General features: G+C 45.5%; 1 protein-coding gene across 1 annotated transcript in view; it reads right to left on the reverse strand.

The window, feature by feature from the left end:
- Nucleotides 1-24,278, reverse strand: part of TFIP11 (tuftelin interacting protein 11) — a 643,289-nt gene that overhangs the window by 531,788 nt on the left and 87,223 nt on the right. Inside the window, exon 4 of the mRNA XM_069623380.1 lies at nucleotides 440-596. Within this exon, the coding sequence (XP_069479481.1) occupies nucleotides 440-596 (157 nt within the window). The remainder of the gene's footprint in view (nucleotides 1-439; nucleotides 597-24,278) is intronic.

Raw genomic sequence — 24,278 nt, forward strand, 5'->3', positions numbered from 1 at the left:
TAGCACAAAACACGTTACCCAACAGTACATAACAAACCAGTGAGGCCGATACAAAGATGCCAACTAATTGGTAAATGAATGAGCAATACAAAGTGGACCCATTTTTGGAATGGTCCGGGGACCAAACACCCACTCTGCCTAGTAATGAGGAGCAACCATTAAGCTGTACAACACTAAGTGAAGCATGCACATTCAATATTGGCAACAGGACTGCCCTCTTGTCTTGTAAACATGGGAAGCTTACACCACTGCTAGATGTGCTGGTAACTCATCTGCTTTGTGGATCACCTTGGATCACCTTCAAATCTAACAGTATTAAAATGAATTAATTTCACACAAATTTAAAGAGGTGGGTCTGCCTGAGATTCAGTGAATTCATAGTTGTGCGGCGCAAGTCCCAAAATTGAATTATCTTTAGCAATGCACCTTGAAGCAATACCTTGAGCGTTTTTTCCAAGGCCCCTTCCAGCAACGTAACCCATTTTCTGCAGAAGCTTCTGGCCTATTCCCTTTGTGTGCTTCTCCCAGCATCCGAAGTCTCCGCTGGATATTCCACCGGCAAACACCCGCTGTTGTGAAGGTTTAAAATTACCACCCTGTGGGAAACAAACACATTGTAAGTTGCTGGCCGCAGGTGGCAAAGATCATCATCAGTTGGCAACCAATTGATGGCTCAAACATTTGGGAAACATGTGCCAGTTACTTCCTAAAAAAGCTCAATCCTGTTTCAGCTATTTTACTATTAGTATGGCAAGTATTCAGGCAATCCGTCAAATCTCAAATGGCATGGCGGCAGGGGTTTAAAGTAGCACATCTCAAAACCACCAAACCAATTGCAACAGCACGGGAAGTCAGTAGGAAGTCAGTAGTGGTCTGACCCATGAAGGACTTTTGGCACACAAACATCCAAACCCTTTCAAATAGGTTGCAAAACACAGATGATTTATTAATAGGTCATTGTAATGCGCCTATGAAAAACAAATTTGCTTCAGGGTGCATGAAGACAAGAGGACGGTCAAGCGAGGGATTTCAGAAGAAGTTAGAAAAGACATAGGGGAAAAGGTACGCCTTGGTGTATTTGCTGAAACGAGTCATGAACAAAAATACAATGTTATCCTTTGTAGAAATGTACCGCCAAATCTCTATATTCTTAGGTATGCAAGAGACATTGCAAGCTGCATCATCAATTGCGAGTGCTTTGGAAAATGGATCTGGAAGACACAAGTTTGAGGGGGTTGTTAGATTGATTATTAAACGAAAGGCTGTTGGCATTCCACAACCAAGCGCCTCATTAGGCGCATAGTTTGAACGGTAAAAACGTTGCATTTTACATAGAGACTACATTTAAAAACACATTCCAATTATGAGTTTGGATCACTTCAGATATTTACCAAGTAGTTTATATATAAACCACTAAATGGGGTACAAACCCATACTTTCCTGCTGCAATGATTTCTATGGCCAGCACATAGTAAATATCCAATTCCACCCCAGCTCATAATTAAGAGGTACTTTTTCAAAATAAGCAGTATTTAAAATACCACTTGTTATTACTATTCACACCATACTGATAATGGGGTTGCTACTTAACATTTCCTTTCGAGCTAGAAGGGCTTTTTCTTTTTTTTGGTGGCCCAATCTATCATCAAACCATGCAAGGTGAAACAGAGTTCCTTATTCTTGTCATAGGGCTGTGGAATCTGATCATGTGGCATGGTGCAAGTACATAATTGAAAATGCATCTGAACAGTGCAGACATAGATAGAGTGACAAGGTCAGTAATCAGACTTTCTCATGAGGAGAGAGGAACCCCTCTTAGCCTGGTGTGTTTGGACTACCAGGGTGGAAGTCAGAGCCAGTTCTTTCCCAGAGGATGATAGTGGCAATTGAGAGCGCCCCAATTCCTGTCTTGTCCACAAGTGCCTGCTTGTATATGTACAGTACCAACTTGCATCACCCCATACCTCTTCATGAAAATTCTGACAAAGTTACTCTTTCTTTCCTAGAATCAGCAGTGAGACAGCAGCAGCATCGGGTGACCGACCGTAGTACTGTAACCCACCCACACCCCACACAAAGGTCTATAGTCATCTGAGATGCAGAGCCAGCAGAGAGGGGGAGCCAGCGAACGAGAGCCCAGAGATCTATGTGGCTGCCAGAGATGCTGCGCACTGCTCCACAGTGCCAGCGCACACAGTAACGAAACACCATACTTACTTCAGCAGTGACATGTCTCAGAGCAGTGGTTAGTTAAACTTATCTGGTGGGGGACTGCACTTATGCCCCCTAACACGAACTGGGACACTGCAAAGCGGACCACCGTTGTTGCAATACAGTAGCCCCCACGGAGAAAAGGAACAGGGCTTAACCTGCTATTTTGAACTTCTACTGACTGTAAACATCACCCCAGTGGGGAAGAACAGGACAGATTGGTCAGGGCCAGCAATTCATTTGGCGAAGGAGAGGGGAGGTAAGAGGGGCAACAAGAAACTGTTCATTGAACGGTTGAGATTAGAGGAGGAGGAGGAGGAGATGGCAGACTAAAATCAGCAGGAGGAAGGACAGTGGATTAAAGTGTGCAGGCGAATTGCTGAAAAGGTGAGGTATTGGTTGGTGAGAGCTAGTGGTACCGTGTGGTGAGTATGTGTGCAAGGTAGGCAAGTGTTCGGAAAGATTTCTCTTTTGGCAACTTTCCCTCCACAGTTTTACGACCCCCAAACGTTTTGCTTTATTTTTGAATTTGTTCTGACCTTTTAATTTTAAAATGATTCCTTATCATTGATCAATTTTGTCAATACATTCAATTCACTAATGACAGTTCCAGCACATTCATTCTCAAATGAAACTGAACAAGTAAAGTAAGAGGGGGAATACTAAAAAGAACCAAATTATAGTCCAAAACTGTTCTGACTTTTGAAGAGAAGTAGAGACTTCAGCTTTGCTTCCCTTTTGCTAATATTTTATGGGGAAACTGATCAGTCCTTCAGGCATCGGTACTGGGAAACTATGGGCCTAATTCACGGAGCATTTTCCAGTGGGGGTTTGCCATTATAAAACGCTTCTGTGAATTAGGCCCTATGTTTCTCTTTTGCCTTTTGTGACTAACATTGCACCCATCATCTTACAAAGCAGTGCAATGGAGATGCGTTTGTGTCACCCTAGCTTTTTACACTTGGGATTTTTGGTTACTTCTATATGTGTCTAAAGAAAAGGTGGAACTCATACAACTGTTTACCCTGCGGTGTTAATATGTTATTTATTTACTTTTAAATGTGCCTAAAGACAACTTGGTGGAGATAACAAGTGTGGTCCTGGGAGACTCTCTGCCAGACATGAGTCCAGGTTACAAGAGCCTTACCCAGAGTCTTTAGCTCACTATCTTTCACAGAGAAGAAATATCCCACACATCAGTCTTTGTCCTGCCCTGGGGCAGTCCAGCACCGAAATGCTAGGCAATTCTTCTCTGAACAAGAGTACCAACAGCAATCCCAGACACGTGTTTTGGTCTGGTTGAAACTCATCAGTAGGGTGTAGCTGTGCCTCTCTAAGAATAGTGAGCAAGGGGTCCACGTCTGGATTCCCCTAGTAACTTAGGGTGAGACCCAAAGTTACTTGAAATATGCAGATAACAAGGGGGGTCCTGGGAGACTCTCTGCCAGACATGAGTCCTGGTTACAAGAGCCTTACCCAGAATCTTTAGCTCACTATCTTTCACAGAGAAGAAAAATCCCAAAAAGACAACTTGGTGGCAGAAGATATATTTTTACAATTTCTTGCATTATTTTTATTGTGCACATTTGTGTTTACCACGTACGGTTACTAAACATGGCTAGTGCACTAAAATGGCTGTGTCACAAGATTTTTTCTTGTTTTTTCTGGCCATATTGTAATTTGGCCTTCCTCCCGTCTTGCCAGGTCAGGAAATCTCATACGGTCATGCACTTGCCCAGGAAAGCTGCTGCTTTAGCGGGCTAGTGCTGCATCTGTGTGTGCCCAGAGACCTAGGTGGGACTTGCCAAGTCTCATTCCACATCTGTGGGCCCAAAGAAACTTTGCTGCTTACACCTTCCATACCACTGCCTTTTGGTCGTTGAACATGTGTAGTATTTTCTAAAAGATAAGAACACAATTACTTATGTTAGTAACATTGTTGAATATCTTCTTTTAACCATCACCAACACAAGTAAATTAGAATTTACCTACAAAGGCTACATTCTGGGGAGAAGCATTGTGGCTCCTGTGACTTTTGGGTACAATGCCCCATTTGACTTAGGGCTTGGACTGCTGAAGTTAGGGAAATTCACTTGTGACTTGCCTCCATCATCGCTGCATTAATTTACTTACCTCTTGTGTTGATTAAGTCACTTGAATGCATTTATGAACCAAAGGTAAATGTATATATGTTCATCATTTTATTGATTAGGGTGCGATAATATCACATGCTCGTTTCATTTTCTTTTAGTATCTCCAAGGCCTAGAATAAACATTTGTATTTTTATACATTCCTGTCCAAATTGAATTATTGTGTGCTTCACTGTGTGGACTCATTGTTGACCACTGACCCCACTCAAGCTCTCCTGAGAATAGCCTGGACTGCTCTCCAGGTTTACCTGGATTGGGTTTTGGCAAACCTCTCAGAGTTCCCTGTTCACTATAACTAGGGTGGCCTCATAAAATCTGTACACCAGGCCAGATTCAAGAAACCCATCCTAACAGAGTGAGGTTGTCAGAGCGAGTGTAGAGGGGGAGTAAAACGTGTTTGGGAGTGAAAGACGGGTGCATGGGAAGAAGGTGGAGTGGAGTGCTAGTAGCAGTGTGGCAGAGGGACTAGTAGTGTGGAGGGGAGGGTGGTAGTGGGGAGAGGAGTAGTACAGTTGAGAGTGGATAGTAGTAGAGCGGGGAGGTAGAGTACTGTTAGGACAGCGTTTCTGAATTCCAGCTATGGGCTTAGTAAAACCATTCAACTGAGGCAGCACAAGACTCCATTCTTAGTATAACGGTGTACCACCCGAGCACATGGTAGCATAGGCAGAGAGCAGCCAGGTTTATCTTAGGAGGTAGAGAGGGCTGTAAAATCAGTACAAATTAAATTGTAATGCAAATGATCCAAAGAAGCACTGAAACACTTTGTATTGTAAAAATAAAGGATGTATTTAAATACAGGCATGCCCAGATAAATCTAGGGGCAAGTAAGCACTAACACATTATATGGATTCACAATATACAAACACAACACTATACTTGAAGGTACACAGACCAAAGTAAAAACCTTATTTGGAAATACCGAACAGCAGTTCTAGGAAAGTCAAACTCTTTTCATACACATTCAGTATAGTTCACACCTATTCTTGGGGAGTAAAAACCAATGGTTACTTTCACAATTCCATACAGTAATGCAAGGGCAGTAGACCCACCAGTTATACACTGACTCTTAGTACAAATAACTTAATCAGTAAACTGGGCAATATACTTTTTGTGAATAGTGGAACACTTATTCCAAGTGCAGTAAAAACCTATAACTACTTTTGTGATAACACACAGTTACAGTAGGTGAGTAAAACCTAAAGATGTAATATACAATTAGAGGTGCTTCTGAGATCAGTGAACCACAAATAGAGATGAGCAGTAACTTGTGTAACGTATTTTTGGATGGCACACAGCTAACACAAGGGAAGTAAAAACCACATACTTGTTTAACCTCACAATGAAGGGGAAAATAAAACCCAATGTTAATCTTTACTGAATGACTCCAAGTTATTCTAGGTAGGCAACAACCTAATGTAGACTTATTCTGGACAGGCTAGCAGCAAGTCAGGGGAAGCAATACAATTATCCTCAAAGGACTAATCTGGCCATACCAACAGTTGGAGGACACTCATACAATTACCCTGCAGGAATAATCTGGTGAAACCAACACTTTACTTTTGGAAAGAGGCACAACCCAATCACCATAAGAGTAAAATATCTTCAGATCTACTTTCTATTAGAATGGCAAAACAGTTTCTAAGGAAGAACAGATGTTAACCATACTTTTCAGAATAGTGCATCACACATTCAAGATAAGTATGACCTTTTGTAACTGTTCACTCTTAGAATTACAGTTACCAACCAACTCTTTACAAGTAAATAACTTTTAAACATGTATTTTCTTTTCTAGGCAAAAGGCCCAATCCTTTCAAAAGTCTTTCCCTGGTTCTTGGAGCATATGTGTTCTCAGTGGCAGAAGGGGGGGTCACTAGAGACAACAGACAGTGTCAGAATAGGTTCTTTAGTAGAAAAAGTCCTTAGGAAAACTAGGCAGACAGGTGAGTACTTTACTTCTGAGTTAGAAGAGGGTCCAGGGGCTTCACAGAAGACACCCCAGCAGGATTCTAGCAGTGGGACTGGGTGTACTGGACGAGAGGCCTCCCCAACAACCCACAGCTACGCAGATATAACAGGCTTAAGGTAAGTATATACCCAAGCCAACACAGTACCTCAACATTGAAGAACATTTTGCAGCAGGAGGACTTCAGGGTCTGCAGCCAAATACCCGGTCAGTGGATTGCTTGTTGTGGTGACTGAAAACAAGAACTCAGAAGAAACTTTGCAGCAGGGATCGATGAAGGCTCTAGGCAAGGTTTCCCTGTCGGCTGAATGCGGTTCTGCGGATTTGGCACATTTTCAAGGAGCACAGAAGAAGACAGAAAATTGTGGTGGAATTCTCGCTGTTACAAAGGTCCAGCACTCTTTTGAGGGGACTTTTTGGACTCGATTCGTGTCTCTGGAGATCGCACCAGGATGCCCACGAAGTTTCAGCAAGAATCGGAATTCGGAAGAGGTCCCAGGGTATTGCAACAACGCAAGGTTGCACCAACGCGTGGGATGGCTCAAAATGCAGGTCTTCTTGAGTCTAGTGGGTCTCACCAGGCTCTCTGTCGGGATTGTCGTTTTCGGAGTCCCCAGGTCGATTGGAAGGAAGGGCTACAGCAGGCTCCGGTTACACAGCAGGCTCTCCGGTCGCTGGAAATCATTTCAGCCGCGTTTCCTTCATCATCCTCTTCGGTTTCAGTTCCAATGGTTGACTTTTCTTCAGCTTCCAGGTTCGCAGTGTTTATCAGAACTACAGCACAACCTCTGCATTCTCTCCCAGCATTTTACAAGAAGGTGCGGTCTGGTTGGCCAATCAGGACAGTGAGCCCCCCACTGGGATTTGTCCCCATTCAAGCAAGGCGAAAGAAAGGGTTGGGGGGTTTTAGACCCCTCCCTTGCTTCCTGCCCTCACAGACAGACTGGAGCCTGGTCGGGGAATCCAGGGGACTCCCGCCGAAGATAAAAATCACACAAAGTAATTTCCCACCCTGGATGTCAGGGGAAGGCACAAAAAACGACAAGAAACACTAAAATGGCAAAAAAAAGAAGACAGGGCCATTTTGGTAAAATTAGCACCCTTAGGTGCCTTTACTGCAGCTGTGAACACAGCCCGCGGTAAAGATGCACCAAATTAATACAAGGTATCACTGCCACCAGCCATTGAAGGGAAGCTTGTCCCTCTAACAGAATTGTACCACTTTAGTGTAAAAGGGGATACTTTGTATCTCCCCAGCACTCTACATAAGGTGAGGTGTGCTGGCTTCACAGAATAAAATGTAATACGGATCCAAAGATCATTTCTACCCTTCGGAACTGTATTCTCTCAACGTTAGCAAAAGAAAGTTAAAAGGAGAGCCCCTAGGGCAACCCAGAAACAGAGACTTATTGCCAATAAGTTGTTAAAGATGATAACTTTAAAAAGACACTATGGAGAGTCTAAAAAATGACACCCATAAAAAGAGTTAAAGATTATGTGAGTGAGTGTACATCATAGTGTTGAGGTCGAACACAAGCAAAACACAGAAAAGGCGGTGGCTAAAATTGAAAACAGCATGAGGTTCTGGGCCAATCTGCCTTTGACTATGATGGGGAGAGTGGCACTGTTAAATATGTTTAACGTGTTTTTTTGGGGTTTGTTCGGGGTACAACTTCTTCTGTTGGCGACCCAATGAATGAACCATTGGGAAGTGTTGCGTTGGTGTGGTAATCATTGGAGGAACCAGTACCCCTGCCTCCTTGGTTAATGAAGAAAAAGGGATTTTCCACACATTTGATTTCAAGTGGTTTGCATTTATAAACAAATCAAGCAAAACATAAATGATTTGCCCACTGATAGTCAACACGTGTTTCGGCCACTCAAGGGCCTTTCTCAAAACAAAACGATTTGGGCAATTAGATCATGTCCATATTATGATCACAGTTACAAAATAGAATTAAATACATTCAGCCACATGAAATAATAAACACCAGAGGAAATGGATGGGGATGAGGATTGAAATAATACGATTTCAACATAAATCAAAAGACAAACACGAAACACAGAACAAAGAAGAGAAAAAGAAAACATTTTTGGTTTGAATGTAAGTTAGATGCCCTTCCATTCCATAAAACGTAATCATTAAAAAACACATTGGCAAGTCAAATTCATTGTTAACCAACAATTAGTATGAATTATTAAATCAAAATTATTCTGATTACATTATGCGCAATTCACAAGTTTACTGGGATAATAACTATAATGTACTACAGCTGGTACATATCACAGTATACTAGGAAGTCTCTCATAATCCGTACTGATGCCTGTCTCAAGGTTTACACACAGACAATCGCAAAGTCTTTTAAATGAACAGAAAGAAGCTCCTTACCAAATATGTATTCAATTATGTCCCGCGATAATCCCTAAAATGACAAAAAGCATTTGTCTAAAAAAAGAGCCCCAGGTTCAGTTTCTGCACGCCTCTGATAAAAGTGAAAGAGGATCATTTTGAATAGCGCCAAGCCTAATTTCCATAACCCCTTCCTACTTCGAATGCTCAGAGTCAGCCAAATTCATCCTTATAAAGAATTTCCCAATCAGTGTAAGACTATCTTACATCCAAGTTCACTGTCCGCTTACGTACCTTTACAAAATACCAAATTGGTCATGTTATATCAAGAATCCTGGTATGGGCACGGGTCGCGGGCATAAAATAATGTCTCCCCTACCCCCTCCAGTCTTACCTTCTTACTCAGAACACAGCGTTCCTCGCATCGGCAATGCAGGAAGAAAAGCTGCCGCGCGAATCTTACTTTTTTATATCTAGTTGCCCGGACAACCTAGGTTGTCCCTTCTCACCGTCAGGGCCATTCAGACTGCCCGCCATATTGGAATGGTGTCGCTTCTACATAAAGAACATAGTAGTTTCCCCTCAAACAGTGCATTCTCCATCGTTTTAAATACGTGTTTTAAAATCCGCTGAACGGAAAAATAAGAATGGCTAATACCTGACAGTTCCTTAAGTGGATTAGCACCTTCGAGATTAATTGTACTTTTAACTACTTGGCGCACGGTGTGACCCATGCCATTTGAGACGTTCGAATGTCTCAATGATAACAATCAGCGTGTGCATTAATAAACTGCCCCCACATAAAGCAATCTCCTTATCAATTTGGGGCATGTGATCAATAATATACTCCCATTTTAAGGCCACACAAGCTAATGGATGATACCAGCTGTAGATATTCATGCAGAAACTCTCCACCTGTATTGTTAATGTCACATGCAATATGACATGTCTGTCCGGCTTCAGTTTATGTCCATCTGGACTATCCATGCATTGGCAGGTCACATGTGTGCTTTTATGTCCTAAAGGGACTTGGCAAGAGACAATAGTACATTCTCACATAGCATATTTAATTCCACAGCATTATTAGCCCCCCCCATTTTAAATTATACATTACGTGTCCATGGTCGAACATCTGTGCAAAAGATATTATTTACATGTTTACCAATAATCCTAATTCATAAAAAATGAATCATCTCATTGTCCTTGTTAAGACCAAACTCAATTGATCTGAATTTACAGATTAGTCTTGCTTCCATCTGTCCGAGCCTTTTCTCCAGATTTCCACCTCTTCTTCCTAGTTTCACTTTTTGTAATCCAATAAATTTCAAGTCTTTATTGTCATCCATCTGGTGTTGTAATTGCCAGTGCTGGGCCAGGGGCAGTGACGCATCCTGGCTCCCAACTGCTGAGAAATGTTCACGGATGGGTATTCTAACTTCTCTTATTGTGCTCCCAATATACATCAACTTGCACGGACAGATTATGACATAAACAGTATATTTAGAGCGACAATTGATATTCTCATTTATGTTCATACGTGTTCCTCTTGCATCCTCAAAGCTCTTAGTAGTTTCGTGAGCATAAAAGGCACTTGGTACATGTCCCACATTTTCGAAAAGCCAGACACTCCGGTGTCCAGCCAAGTTCTTGTCGGTTCTGGATTTTGATCTGGCAGTAGCGAAGGACTGAGTCATTTTAATGGTTTTGGCTTTATGGTATGTGATCTCAGGCTTTTCACTAATGTGGTCTGTGAGATGAGGGTCCAGTTGTAGGAGACGCCAGTTTTTGTTGAGTGTTCTCCTCAAGTCCACATTGTTCTTACTGAAGGTCGTGATGAAGTTGATCTCATTCCCCTGTTGCTTCTCTTTAATTTGGGCATCAACGTTTGCTCCCATGTCATGTTTGTGGCCTTTTGCCTGGCTGCTCTAAGGCATGCTTTTGAGTAACCCCTCTGTTTACAGCGTTCTTGAAGTAAGTCGCATTCTTCTAAGAAGTCTTTGGTGTCTTTGCAGTTGCGTCTTGCTCTAATAAATTCGCCCGTCGGGTTGTTCCATTTCACTGGTGTGTGGTGACAACTCTGAGCATGTAGAGTCGAGTTGACCTCTGTTCCTTTCGAAATGTACCAATGGACAGTTTCATGTCTTCCATAAAGATTGTCAGGTCCAGAAAGTTATTGCACTTGGGCTGTCGTGGCCCAAGAATTATATTTCAAGATCATTATGATTCATTCTGAGTCTGAAGTCATTTAGTTCCACACTTGTACCATCCCAAATCAGTAGGACATTGTCAATAAAGCGAATCCATAATACTACATGTGTTGCAAATGCTTCATGCAAATAAACTTGTTGCTTTCCATACATCCCCATAAAGAGGTTTGCCAATGCCGAAGCATTGGATTGCTATGGGCACAAACTATTTAGGACGTATATAATAAATATCAAGGCATCACATCATTTAGTGATATCCTCCGTCCTCCCCACTCCCTCCCCACAAACTCGAGCCGTCCTATCCGTGCCATCTGCATGAGCATTTTCAGGCATCTCAATGCTTGTCGACTCGTCTGAGTCTTCCGTTTCATGATTGACCTGGTGGGGGTTTGCCATTGAGGTCACCAGCTGCCTCCAGGCTATCAAGTGGCCCACTTCCTCCCCGCCCCCCCTAGTGACTGCCTCATACCATACCGCAGTTTCTGCTTCTGCCCATTTCAAGAGGTCTGCCCACCACATCTCCACTCTAGGCCTATGGACTGCTTTCCAGCATATTGCAATTCTGCGTTTGGCCAAGATATAGGCCAGGTCCTTCATCTTGTTGATATGTTTTAAATTACGTAGCCTGGGAAAACTCCCAAGCATGAATGCCCAGGCAGATCTCACGTCAAGCACCACTCCCCCGCTGGCCATTCTCGTCTTTATTTCTTCCCAGAATCTCTGCACCTCTGGGCAAGCCCAGAACATGTGCAACAGCCCTGCCTCCTCTTCACCACACCTGGGGCATTTCTGTATTGTCGAACCACCAAACCTGGCTATTCTTCCGGGGGTCAGATAAGCTCTGTGGGTGACATACAGCTGGATCTGCTGGAATCTCGCGTTCCGGGACACCTTCTTGTGGTACCTTTGGGCTCTATCCCACTGTCCCTCTGTCATGGGTTCTCCCACCTCCTCCTCCTCCCAGTCAAGCCTCAGTTGGGGCAGCTCTTTCCCTGCCTTTGCACTCAGGAGCTCATATAGCCAAGATATTTCGTGCCCACCCTCTGAGACATCAGACATCATTTCCAGGGTGGCATCAGGTTCTTCCGCTAATACAATCTCAGACCACCTCTCCCTCACCAGTTTCGTGATCCTGGTATAAGTAATATATTGGCCCTCATGCACCCCTGTCTCCTCCTGCAGCCTCTGGAATTCCAATGCCTCCCCTTTCTGCCATATATCTCCAAGAGTGGCTAGACCCACCAGTTCCCAGTACCTACGGACCCCCCTGAACCGTTGGGAGTCTTCCCCATGTAGCCTCACCAGCGGGACCTGTTGAGAGAGCGGGTCCGAGTCGCCCACAGTTCTCCATGCTCTGCGCCAGACTTCCCAACCCAGCACCAGTAATCTCCCCATCCTCGCCATTTTAGTTCTATGCAGCCACACTATCTCTCTCAGGAAGTATGGAGCTGTCTCGCCCTGCAGAAGCCTAGCCTCTGCGGAGTCCTCTGCAGACAACCACCTAGCCACATAAAACAGCTGTCCCGCTAGGTAATGCAATTCAAAATTCGGCAGGTTTATGCCCCCCATATCACATGTGTTCTGTAGTTTCCACAAGGCCACCCTATTCCTAGAGTTGTGTCATAGGACGCCCCTGCACAGGCCATGAAGTCTCACAAAAAAGTGTCTAGGGATCAAGTACGGGACATTCATGAAAAAATGCAAGAGTCTGGGCAAAACCACCATCTTGAGCAGCGCTGCAATTCCCATCATGGCAAGGGGTAATCTGGACACCATGCTATTTTTAATTCCTTCAATTGCTTTCTTCGTATTGTGTTTGTGCTCTGTCTCGATTTTATGGTAAATATTTACGCCCAGATATCTGAACGTCTCGGTCTGCCAGGGTATCTGCAGGATGGGCAGCCTTTTCAGTTGGACACCCCTATACCTTCCCAAGGGGGAACACCCTGGACTTCCCGGGGTTCACCGATATGCCCGAGAGGGTGGCATAGCGCTCCATCACCTCCAGCACATATTGCAGATTCTCCTCCGGGAAGCGCAAGTAGAGGAGCAGGTCATCTGCATACAGTGATATCAGGTGTGTGCCTCCTGTAGTACGAATCCCCACCTCCCCGTATTGTTGCCTCAGGCAAATTGCCAAGGGCTCTAATGCCAGAATGTATAACATTGGCGACCAGGGGCATCCCTGTCTGGTCCCCCTACTTAGTTGCCATTTATCCGAAATTATAGTTCCTGTTTTGATCCTCGCAATCGGGGAGCTATATAACATCTGAACCCATGTAATGTATCCTGGTCCCATCCTGTATCCCTTCAGGGTCGCTATTAGCCATGGCCACCTCACTGAATCAAAGGCTTTAACCGCGTCCAACGACACGATAGCCAACTCGCCCGGGTCTTTCTCGGCTTGATCAATGTTATGATGCAGCCTCCTAAGGTTATCTGTGATATTTCTGCCGGGGACATAGCCCGTTTGGTCCGGGTGTATCAACTTGCCTATTACTCTCTTGAGTTTGTTGGCCAGCACTGCCGTGAGTATTTTACTGTCCTGATTAAGCATAGACAAGGGCCTATAAGACACACACTCCACTTTCGGTTTACCCGGCTTCAGGAGCAGGATGATCACTGCCTCACGAAGGGACTCCGGCAGTTCCCCCTGCTCATAGGCTTCATTGAGCATGGCCAGTAGCTCCTGCTTATATGTTTTATAAAACTCACTGGGTAACCCATCAGACCCGGGCGCTTTACATGTGGGCAGGTGTTGGATCACTGCCTCCAGTTCGTCCGAGGTGATAGGGGCCTCCAGATCTGCGCGTTCTGAATCATCCAAGGTGGGCAGCCCTATATCCTCTATTGTTTCCCGTATCTCTTTACCCATATCTTCTCCTACGTCTTCATATAATCCTTTATAATACTCTAGGAACTCCTCATTTACTCCCTCCTGGGTATTACAGATTTGACCCTCTGCGTCCCTGACCTCTGATCACCGGGCAGGGGGGGAAGGGGGGAGTCTCATTTTTGTATAACCAGACCAGTAGTCTGCCTGGCTTGTCCCCTCCCGCGTGTTGCCTCTCCATGTATTTCTTATAATTTAGCTTGCATAATCTGTCCCAGAGTTCACTGCAAGCCTTCTGTAAGTCTCTTATCTTAGCGCTGTCCTCTTGGGAGGTCCCGCCACTCTGTATCAGGCCCTCTAGCTCTCTTTCAGTTTCATGTAGTTCCCATTCAATACACCCTTGGAGCCCTTTGGATTTTGATATAGCTACCCCTCTCACCACCACCTTGAATGCCTCCCATACTGTTCCCATGGATCGTACACTGCCCGTATTGATATCAAAATATTCTTCGATGGCCTCCCTCAGATCCTCTCGAAATCCCGCATCCCGTAGGGCCTCAGCCCTGAGCTTCCACGTCGGGATTCGCGCTCTGGGGGGTTGATGTCGCCACTCCACGACCAGGGGCGAGTGGTCTGAAAGCACCCTAGCTTTATATTCCGCGCCCACCATTTCTCCCACTACCTCGGCGGCAGCAAACACATAATCCAACCTCGTATGTAGGTCATGTGGCGCTGCGTAGAGAGTATTGCCTGTCCATTGGGTGCAATCGTCTCCACACATCCTTTAGGCCGAGGTCTGTAAACAGTGACCTCAGCGCTTTAGCTGCCGGCGCCGGCTTTTCTGACTTGTCATCTGACCCATCTATCCCGGGATTCAGGGTGCAATTGAAGTCCCCTCCCCACACAATTGCGCCACCCAACAGGGGGCTAAGTTTACTATGTAGGGACCTAAAATATGCCGCTGTATCATTGTTAGGGGCATACAAATTTATAATGTTCACATCTCTGTTCTCCAGGAGTCCCACCACCACCACCATTCTACATTCTGGGTCTGTCGTTGATCTAAGCAGCTGAAACAGCACATGCGGTGCCACCCATGTGATCACCCCTCTTGAATATGCCGAGTATGTGGCACCTATGATGTTACCCTTCCATTTTCTTCTGACCACCTCCAGCTTCTCCTTGGTGAGGTGGGTCTCCTGTAGCAGAGCTATGTCAAACCGCATCCTCTTTAAATACATCATCACTTTATTACGTTTTAGATAACTGTTGAGGCCCCGCACATTCCAGGTCACGACTTTGAGATTACCCGATGCCATTGTCTTGATGTTCTCCCCTACCCCTCTCTCTCTGATGTGTTCCTCGATGGCCGGTTTCCCGACTCTTATCTCTCTCAACCTCAACAAATTCCCCCCACCCCTTTTCCCAACTCCACCCCACTGCACACAACCTCCCCCCCCTCCACCCTCCCTACCCAGCCCCAACAAATGCCCAGCTCCATCCCTAGATCTCAGGCCCACCCGTGTCTGGTCCTGTCTCGTGAACCGAGGACTAGGACCCCGCGGGGCGTCACCGGACTAACAGTGACCCAACTAAGCGTAATGCAGCGTCTCCCAGAAGCTCCCACTCATCTGATGAGGATTATAGCTTCTAGCGGATCTTACAAGCATGTATTTCCTGCAAGACATTCCCCACAAGCTTTAGTTAATACTATATTCAAGTCCCAGTGCCATGTGCTATGTCACCAGAGATGGACCCAGCTGCGTGCTACTTATCTTCTGTGGCTCCTGTCTGGATACCCGGTTCTTGGGGGCGGCCCAGCATATCCAGCCATTCCATAGCAGCCTCTGGCGTCTCGAAAAACAGGGTTTTGTTCTTGTGGAAGACTTTCAGTTTGGCCGCATAAAGCAACATATACCTGTGGCCACCCTCTCTCGGCCTCCTTTTCACCGCCCTGAAGTCCATCCTGCTGCATTGTACGTGTAAAGTGTAGTCCGGGTACGCTGTGATTTTCGCCGGCCCCCTTTCGATCGTTCCTCCCTTCCGGAAGAATTTGAGTATCTTCTCCCAATCCCGGTAGTTTAGAATCTTTGCAATCAGCGGCCGCGGGGGGGATCCCGGGGGCAGTCTCCTCGCCAAGGCCCTGTGCGCCCTTTCAACTGCAAACCCTTGGGTCAGCGCTCTGCCAGGTATTTCCTGCAGAAGCATGGATTCCGCATATTCTGTTGGGTTAGACCCTTCCATTCCTTCTGGCAATCCAACAATACGAATGTTATTGTGTCTGGCGCGCCCTTCTGCCTCCTCAGCCCTGTTCTCCAGGTTACCCACACGCTTCCGATGCGTGGGCGGCTCATGCCGCCGTGTTTGGGGCCATCTCCTTTTCCAAGTTTCCAGTGCGCTCTGCGAGCGTCCTCACGTCCTGTCTCAGCAAATTAACTTCTTCCTCGACCGCTCCGATCTTTAGGTTCAGACCCACTTTTAGTTCATTCATTGCCAGGCCCAGTTTGTTCTCCCAGACAACTTTCAGGTCCGCAATTGCCGCTAGCACCTCCTGGATCGTGCCTGGTGGGCCACCATAGCAGTGTGGTCTTTGCTCTTGCCCCCTTCTGCCCCCGGAGGTGTCTTGGCCTAAGCATCGAGCGTGGGCTGTTTGTTCCTGGGTCTGACAATTTTATTAGACCTTATGCTGTGCCTGCCGGGCGTGAGCCAGCCGCACCACCCCACGCGCGAAAGCCAACGTGGTGCCGGGCCACTCTTAATGTTTGGGGGTCGCTTCAGCCGTGTCTGGGAATGGGCTGTGTCCTCCCACGTGCCTGTGCTCATGCAGTGTCGCTCCAATGGCCTCCGCCGTATTTGTGCTATACAATGTTTCATTCCACCACTTTTGTTATTAATGTGCGCTACAGGAGTTGTTCTTCCAGTTTATGTGCCCTGCTCATGTTGGGTCTGAATGCTTAGCTGTTGTGTCCTCCCAGCTTGTCCGCACCCCTGTCGGTCATGTCCCATTGTCCTGGGGCTTTTGATTGCCTCCAAGTCCTGGGATATTTAGCTTCTTTCTGCGGCGTGCAGTCTGCCCCTGCTAGGTCTTGCGGCGCTGGTGCTGTTTTATTCGTCTGCCCGTGTTCACCGGGTCATGGGCTGGCACCGAGCCCCTTCTCACCGTGGGCTCACTTCCTCTATGCTCAGCTAGTTGCCCATACCCTCACTAACATATGTTTTCATACTTTCCTGACACATTGTTTCTCATCCAAATGCCTTGCCATCTACGTCGCCACCCTCACCAGGAGCTCCGGTCCACGCTCGCGGCGCTTTTTTCACGTGCGGTCATGGGCAATGCTCCACTCTGTTAATGCGTGTCCGTCACTACTGGGATTCCCACCAGCTGCGACTTTTCAATTCCACTATATGCTCATTGAGCCCTTGCTGTATGTCGCCTCATAGCTACCTTGTCCGTGAATATGGGTGAGACTATTTCTGCTGCTCCATGTTGCATCCCACATGTGCTCGTTCCCCAGCTTTCTTCCCTTTGCGGCCCGTGATGTCTGGTTACTGGTGCCTCGGATCCGCTAGGGCAACACTCAGCCCCTGTCGGCTGCCCTCTGGTTTCATCCAGCCGCCTTTATTCGTTGCAGGCGCCTCAGCTGGCAGTCACCCGCAGTCTTTCAATCGTGGTTGTTGCACAATCCCCGAGATGGCACTTTGATGAACCGAGCGGGGCGAATCAGTCTGACTCAACAACAGTTTCAGCTACACAGATCGATTCTCTGTGTTCCATGTTGTTACAGTGTAACACGAGGATGGTGATCCGTTACGTTTCTTTCGCCCGTACTCGAGTGCTTTCTGCCAGCCCACTGTAACAGATGGTGTGTCTCTGCAGCCGTGTCCTAAACTGGGAGGGTCGCTGGGTGTCAAGGTTCCTCGCAGTTTCTCATGTACCCGTGCCGGATTCCGTGTGTTCTTACAGTTTATGCCTACCATCGGTGCAGCTACATTAGTGCTCCACTCTCCTCCGGTGGGTCAGTGTTGCGCTGTCCCCCTCTGTGTCCTCTAATTCGGGTCAGTGCAATCCTGGCGTCACCATCCACGGCCGTCCAGGCATCGGTGACCGCCTTCGTCCAACGTCCCTTTGTTCTCATACAGCCACCATCTTGGATCTGCTGTTCGTTGTTTGTGGCAGACTCCTTCGGGCTCATTATTTCTGTATCCCAATGCCGATCCGTTTAGGAAAGCTCACTGGTTTCTCTTTGTAGCTTCCCACGCCGGCTCGTTCAATTATTACTATTTTCAGGTTGCCAAAATCACAGCAAGACAGGGGGACACAGATGCTAGACTTGGGTTGGAAGATATGGCAACGGGATTGCCGGGTCATGGCGAACCCGCTCCCGTGTTCCCCACAGATGTCGCTAATGGCACTGAATGGAGTGGATGAGCAATTGAGGAAGAGAACCGATTGTTATAGCAACCCTGGGGGACGTGTGGCAGGAGGGGAAGGCGGCGGAGTTTGACACACTGGTGGAAGACACTGGTTTACACCGGGGACAATATAATCCCTTATACTAGGTTGGTGCGGAAGATAAGAGACACTTTGTCAGAAATAGTGCTGGAGAGTCAGCCCGACACGGCCATAGAAACATTTTATGACGTGTCAGACGGAGGCCATGAGGTCTTCCGAATTTACAAACTGCTGATGTCAAGGGTGGGGAAAGAGGTGACTCAGACGGGATCGGGAGGAGGAAGCCGGCAAAACTATGAGTGATGGGTTGTGGATGAGGGTACAGGGATACCACAAAAAAAAGTGTCCAGGAACGCGAGGTTGCAACAAATCCAGTTATATTCTTATTTTGTTTTTATTTTGCATTTGTAAAGCGCTTGGCAGCCAGGAGGCATTGCGGCGCTGTTTCAAGAATGTGACTTAGTTACAGGCGGTGGATTTGATACATATGTCATTCTTTACAGACAGTGTCACAGTGGTCGTATGCCAAATTGGCATGACGAGCAGGAGCACAAAGAGAAGTCCGAGCATGTAATATATATTGTGGCTGTTTACACGAACAACAATATTTTTATTGCTTTTCTGAAGACCATGTGGGATTCAATGCCTCTGATAGCGAGAGGTAACAGGTTCCAGTTGGTCTATGTTACCCATAGAGCATATATGACCCCTCAGAACATTGCAAGGTTTAAGAACACAGGAACACAAATATCATATGTCTTAAATGTGGAAGGAGAGTGTGGGACTGGTGCATAGGTTCTGGGCATGCCCGGAAATAAGGAGATTCTGGTGGGGGGAAGGGGGAGGGGAAAAGGGGTGGGTGAGTGGCCCACCTCTTAATCGAGAAGGAGATTAATCTGGAGGTGGAATCTTTGTGGGCATGCATGGTGGGGGGGGGGGGTTTCCTAGGACGCGCAGATTGAAACATGTGAGTAAACTCAAAGACCTGGCTTATATACTTTCTAAGCGCTGAATTGCGATGAGCTGGAAAGCAAGTAATAGACCAAAAGTAGAGGTTTGGTGGCACAACCCTTCGGAAATGGGCGCAGGCGGAAACGGTGGTGTGGAGTGAAACAGTTAATAGAGGGGGAGATGAAGAAGCAGAGACATTAATAGCCTGGAGGCATTTAGAAGTTACATTGTCTGGGTCTGGCAGAATTGCTTAGAAGACGATGGTTCCTCGGGGGGAGCGGAGAGAGGGGTGTCCTCAGATAGAGCGGTAAAAGGCGGTAATGAAAGGTAGGCTCGGGATATGGGGGGGCAACGGGGACGCGGTGGACACATCAGGAAACTGTAGATGAGACTCGAAATGTATAATTCTTGTTCACGGTCTGTTTTTTTCCTAGCTGGTTTTGGTTGTTGAAATTAATAAAAACTTAGATTATGTGAGTGGAAAAAGGTTCCCATTCACTGAGGTATTAAGGAAAAATAGCCCACTAATAAAGCAAAAAGTTCTGGGGTTGACCCAGGTCAGGAAGACTTACCAGTTCTGAGAAAATCTTACCTAACAAGTAGTAATATCAAAGAGTGGTGGTAGTTGGGAGAGACATTGGAGGGACAGAGGGGGAAGAGAGAGGCGTGAGGAGAGAAGGTGGGTGGAGTTGGACAGAGGAGAGTAGTGAGCGGAGGATAGCCGTAAGAGACAGGGAGAGGAACAGCAGGGCATGAGAGGAAGGCAACCAAATCAGGCTTGAGCATCCAAAAGGTACAACCCTGAACCCCTTTTAGATCCAACCTCCATGATAGTGAAGGGCTACCATAGGAAGTCCTGGGGGAAGTTTAGATAGATAAGGTGCGCTCAGGCCATTGCCATCTTCCAGCTAGCTATTAGGGAGAAACAATCAGTATAATCAGCCTGGGGAGTATGGACGCCTGGGTTAGGGAGAGTTTGGTGCATTCTAAAAGAGTGAGGGACTGCCTTAGTGCCCTGCGAAAGAAATCAATAAAAACCCTTGAACCTTCTATGGGAGTTGGAGTGTTTCTTGAGCCATCAGTGAACGTAGACACTGCTTGAATCACATACCAAAAGTTGAGCCAAGGAAAGTTTAAGAATTGTCCGTTTGCCTAATCGTGGGAAAGGGACAGCTCACCCAAAATGTAAGGATGGGATATATAGTATAATTTACCTTTAATTTGCTTATCTTGCTTGACGCCTTCAGTAAGTATACATGCGATTGGTAATATAATGAAGTATTTTCAGTTTCAGCTTAAACTTCAAGATCCTTCAATTATGCCCGATAGGGTTAATCCACCAAGTGCTTTCCATTTGATTCCTTATCTGAATGCATGCATACAATCCTGTGTATGAAGCAGGACTTTTCTTTTAATTAACATTTGGTTTATAAAATCAAATCTTACTGCTGTGTACCAAACAGAATGTTAAACACAAGACACTGAAAATCATCCTCTAGTAAAAAAGGAGAAAAGAAATTAAAAAAAAGACAAGGAAACATAAAAAAAAAAATAATAATTTCACATTTTAGCAGGGGGTCATAACCCCTCCATTTAACTATTTAAAAAGAAAGAAACATCACTTGTATTAAGGTCCTGTTTCCCAATTTAATGTTGGGACACTTTTTCTATCATTGAGAATACGTCCTTCAAGTACGATAATAGTGCCGGTGTTACAGAGGCACAGTCACCTTTAAGTAAAATGCTGCATCAATCCTCCACAGACAACGGAACAGTATGCATTAATAATCTTCACAGCCACCTTGTTCTTTGTAAATGCAATAACAGGCATATAAAAAAGGGACAAATGGAACAGTGTTTCCCTGTGTCCTTTGCACAGTCTGCAATCAAAGTTCCTCAGCGACTTATCTTTTCTCACTTCCGTGATTTCGCTAGTTGGCATCAGATTCAAACGAAATCGCATGAATTCACTTCTGAGAGTGCTGCTTAGAAATCTTTCCAAATATGTTGCCACTTTTCCCCTAGATCTACATTCCAAATCAGGATGAACATATAGTTTCATTTTTCTCCCCTTTTCATGTGCGTCAATCTAGTCTTGGTCAAATAACTTCCGTTTAAACTTTCCTGGGTTAATCTTTAGGGTGTCTTCAGAAGTATTCAAATCCTGTAGTATCGCAATATAGATCGTTTTCCGTGCCACTTGTTGTTCTTCTGTAGAGCATTATTCAAAACTTTGAAACCACCGTCTGATTATCCTAGCAGGCATTTGCGATAAAATGATAATGTTTTCCATATGGTAGCAGCAAATAAATGAAGATAGGCCTAGCTCTCATCTTGTCATCTGGATGGGAAAGGAGGTTGGCAAAGAAAGCACTCTTATTCCAAAATATGGCCTCCAGTTTGGGCCATACTCAAGCTGGAAGTGAAACGAGGCCTCCGCTCTGTAGGTCAAGATTGGTGCCACTTTCAGTCGGTAAAATTCAATCACCAGAACTAATTAGAACTTGCAATGTTTGGATTGTATAAGGCGTGCCTGAGGTGCCAAGTTTCTGGTCTTACTTCTTAAGATGTCTTCTTGTTGGACATCTGCCACGCTGTTATGTATGCACATTCCTAGATAGGCGATTGTTGAAACTTCACTTATCTTATTCACCCTTTATGTAGCATGATGTTCTAGTCGAGTTCTTCTGTCCTGTTCTGCCCCCCAAGGTCAGGGACTTTTGACACATTGATTTTTAAGCCATTAGCTTCGACGCAGGCTTCCAGCGCATTCAACTGTGTTTGATCTAAAAGAATCAAGTCGTCTGCATAAAGCAGGAGACTCACAGGTTCCCCTGCTATTCGAGGTGGGAAGCATCGGACATCCTTACATTTTTTTTCGATGTCCGAGATGAATAAATTGAACATAGCCGACGCTAAGGTGCATCTCTGTTTGAGCCCTTTCGATGTCTTTATGGGGTCTGACAAGGTGCCTCCTTTGTCCAGTCTGACCTGTAGAACGGTGTTTGAGTACAATGAGGCTTCTCTTATATCCCAAGGACAGTCCCAGGCTTTTAGCTTCTCCCAGAGTTTGTCTCTCAATGGTGTTGAAAGCCTGGGAAAGGTCTATTGAGGCTAGATACACTTTTCCCATCCCTTTTTGCTTTGATCTTTATTTAATCAAATTAATTAAAAAGAGATTTAAAGAAGTCCCGATTCCTTTAACGCAGCCTGCCTGCCATTTATCATACTGGCCTGCCTTCTGGCTCCAATCTTTAAGGACCTTCAATAATTGTGCTCCAAATACCTTACCAATTACATCTAAGAGGGCGATAGGCCTATACTTACCTGGATTAGACCTATCGGCCTTTTTGAATATAGGTACAATGATGGAAGAACACCAGTAATCAGGGATCATCCTTGTTCTTTTAATATCCCTAAACCAATCGTATATAATGTTGGACCATTTTTTCTGGATCTTTCTTTAAATGTGCAGTTTGTGATGCCGTCAGGACCGGCCACCCTTGAATTGTGTGCAATTATAATGGGGTTCTCTATGCCCCCTTTCTCAGGGGGAATTGACCAAGTTCCCTTCATCTTTCTTTCTTCCTTCCTTCCTTCCTTTGGCTCTGCATTGTCTTTAGAAAACAGGGAAGTGTAGTGATTGGTCCAAACTTCTGCCGGCACTGTGTTCGTAATCAGGGAAGCCTCCGGGGCACTTATATTATTAAACACCCTCCACATTTCTGAGATGTTTTTAGTTGACACCGTTTAACATAATTTCAGTGTCCCGTTGGTGCATTGCCCACTTATGTCCTTTGTGCCAATTTTTGTAGCGCTGTTTTAGTCTTTTTACAGCGAGTATGTCCGCTGGGTCTTCATTTTGACATTCTCTTATACACCTTTTCAGTTCTTTCTTCTACTGCCCCGGCAAAGGCGTGCCGCTTTGAAAAAATAAGGCGATTGCCCCCCGTCCCCACCCCTCAGACTCCCCAAGTTCCTTGAACACCATGAGATTTTGCTGCCCTAAGGAGTGTCTGCTTTTTGGTCTTTCATGTTGCCTGCCTCCCTGGCGGTCCATTTGAATTTTGAGCCTATTTCTTCCTGTTTCAAACCTAGAGATTGTCCTGCACCTTCCTTATGTTCATCCCCGACCATCCCTTGATTGTCACACTTAGAATGCCATGGTCGCTAGAATTAGTCATCCGTACCTGCAAATTGCTAAAATTCGCATGTGTGATCTCCGATGCAAAAATATAAAGCAAGTGTTTTTTTTTTCTTGGATTCTCATACTGGTGGAACAAGAGTGGATGTCCCCTTCAATATGGCCATTTACGATGTGAATGTTTTTTTCTTCTAGATTGACCCTCCAAACTAGGCCTCTAGTTTCTTGTGGGGGTCACAGTGTTTTAGAATTCTGTTATCAACCTTGCTCTTTCGTCAAAACAATAGCTATTGAGATCTCTGCATATTAGAATCTACAGATAATCCCATGGCCCCATTGCCTTCTTGATCAAGTTTAGGACAGATCTTCAAATCCCTCAACTGCCACCGATGCAATGTCCCAGTATAAATTAAATATGAGAAGTAGCCTCTTGTTTTTACCCTCTGTTAATCCTGAGGAAATTAACAAGGCCTGGATTACGGACGATGGGCATTTTACAAAAATTACATTTAGGTTTAAGTTATTATTCAGTGCCAATAGGAGCTCTGCTGCCGGGTGGCCGGTTGGGGACTTGGTTGCTGGATTTATGAAGACTGAATAGCCCTCCAATAATGGTTTGTCCTGCAACCATGCCTCTTGCAGACACACTATGCCATGTTCCTCAAAGTTTAGCTCACCTCTACCAAAGAGGTGGGCGAAGCCTCTCGTGTTCCTGGACACTAATGAAATATCCCTGGAGAGGCCTTCCACGTGTGTGTCTGCCAACAGATTTGGAAGCTATGCTGAGGAGTCCTCTCCAGCTAACGCCCCGGCCAGCCATTCCCAGGTCTCTTCTTTACTTTCCAGCCTCGTATCATCCTTACACTGGGGTCTCTGCAATTTATTGTCAACTGTAATACGATAATTCAAGTATTTTTGTTGATATATGCATGTCCACGGTCCTTGGCTTCTCTCATCTCCATTGTAGTGACTTTTTAATGATTGTGTCATAATTTGCTTACCCACACTTGGA

This window comes from Ambystoma mexicanum, chromosome 11 (genome assembly GCF_040938575.1).
Source record: "Ambystoma mexicanum isolate Mex_15411 chromosome 11, UKY_AmexF1_1, whole genome shotgun sequence".
In the NCBI taxonomy this organism is placed as follows: Eukaryota; Metazoa; Chordata; class Amphibia; order Caudata; family Ambystomatidae; genus Ambystoma; species Ambystoma mexicanum.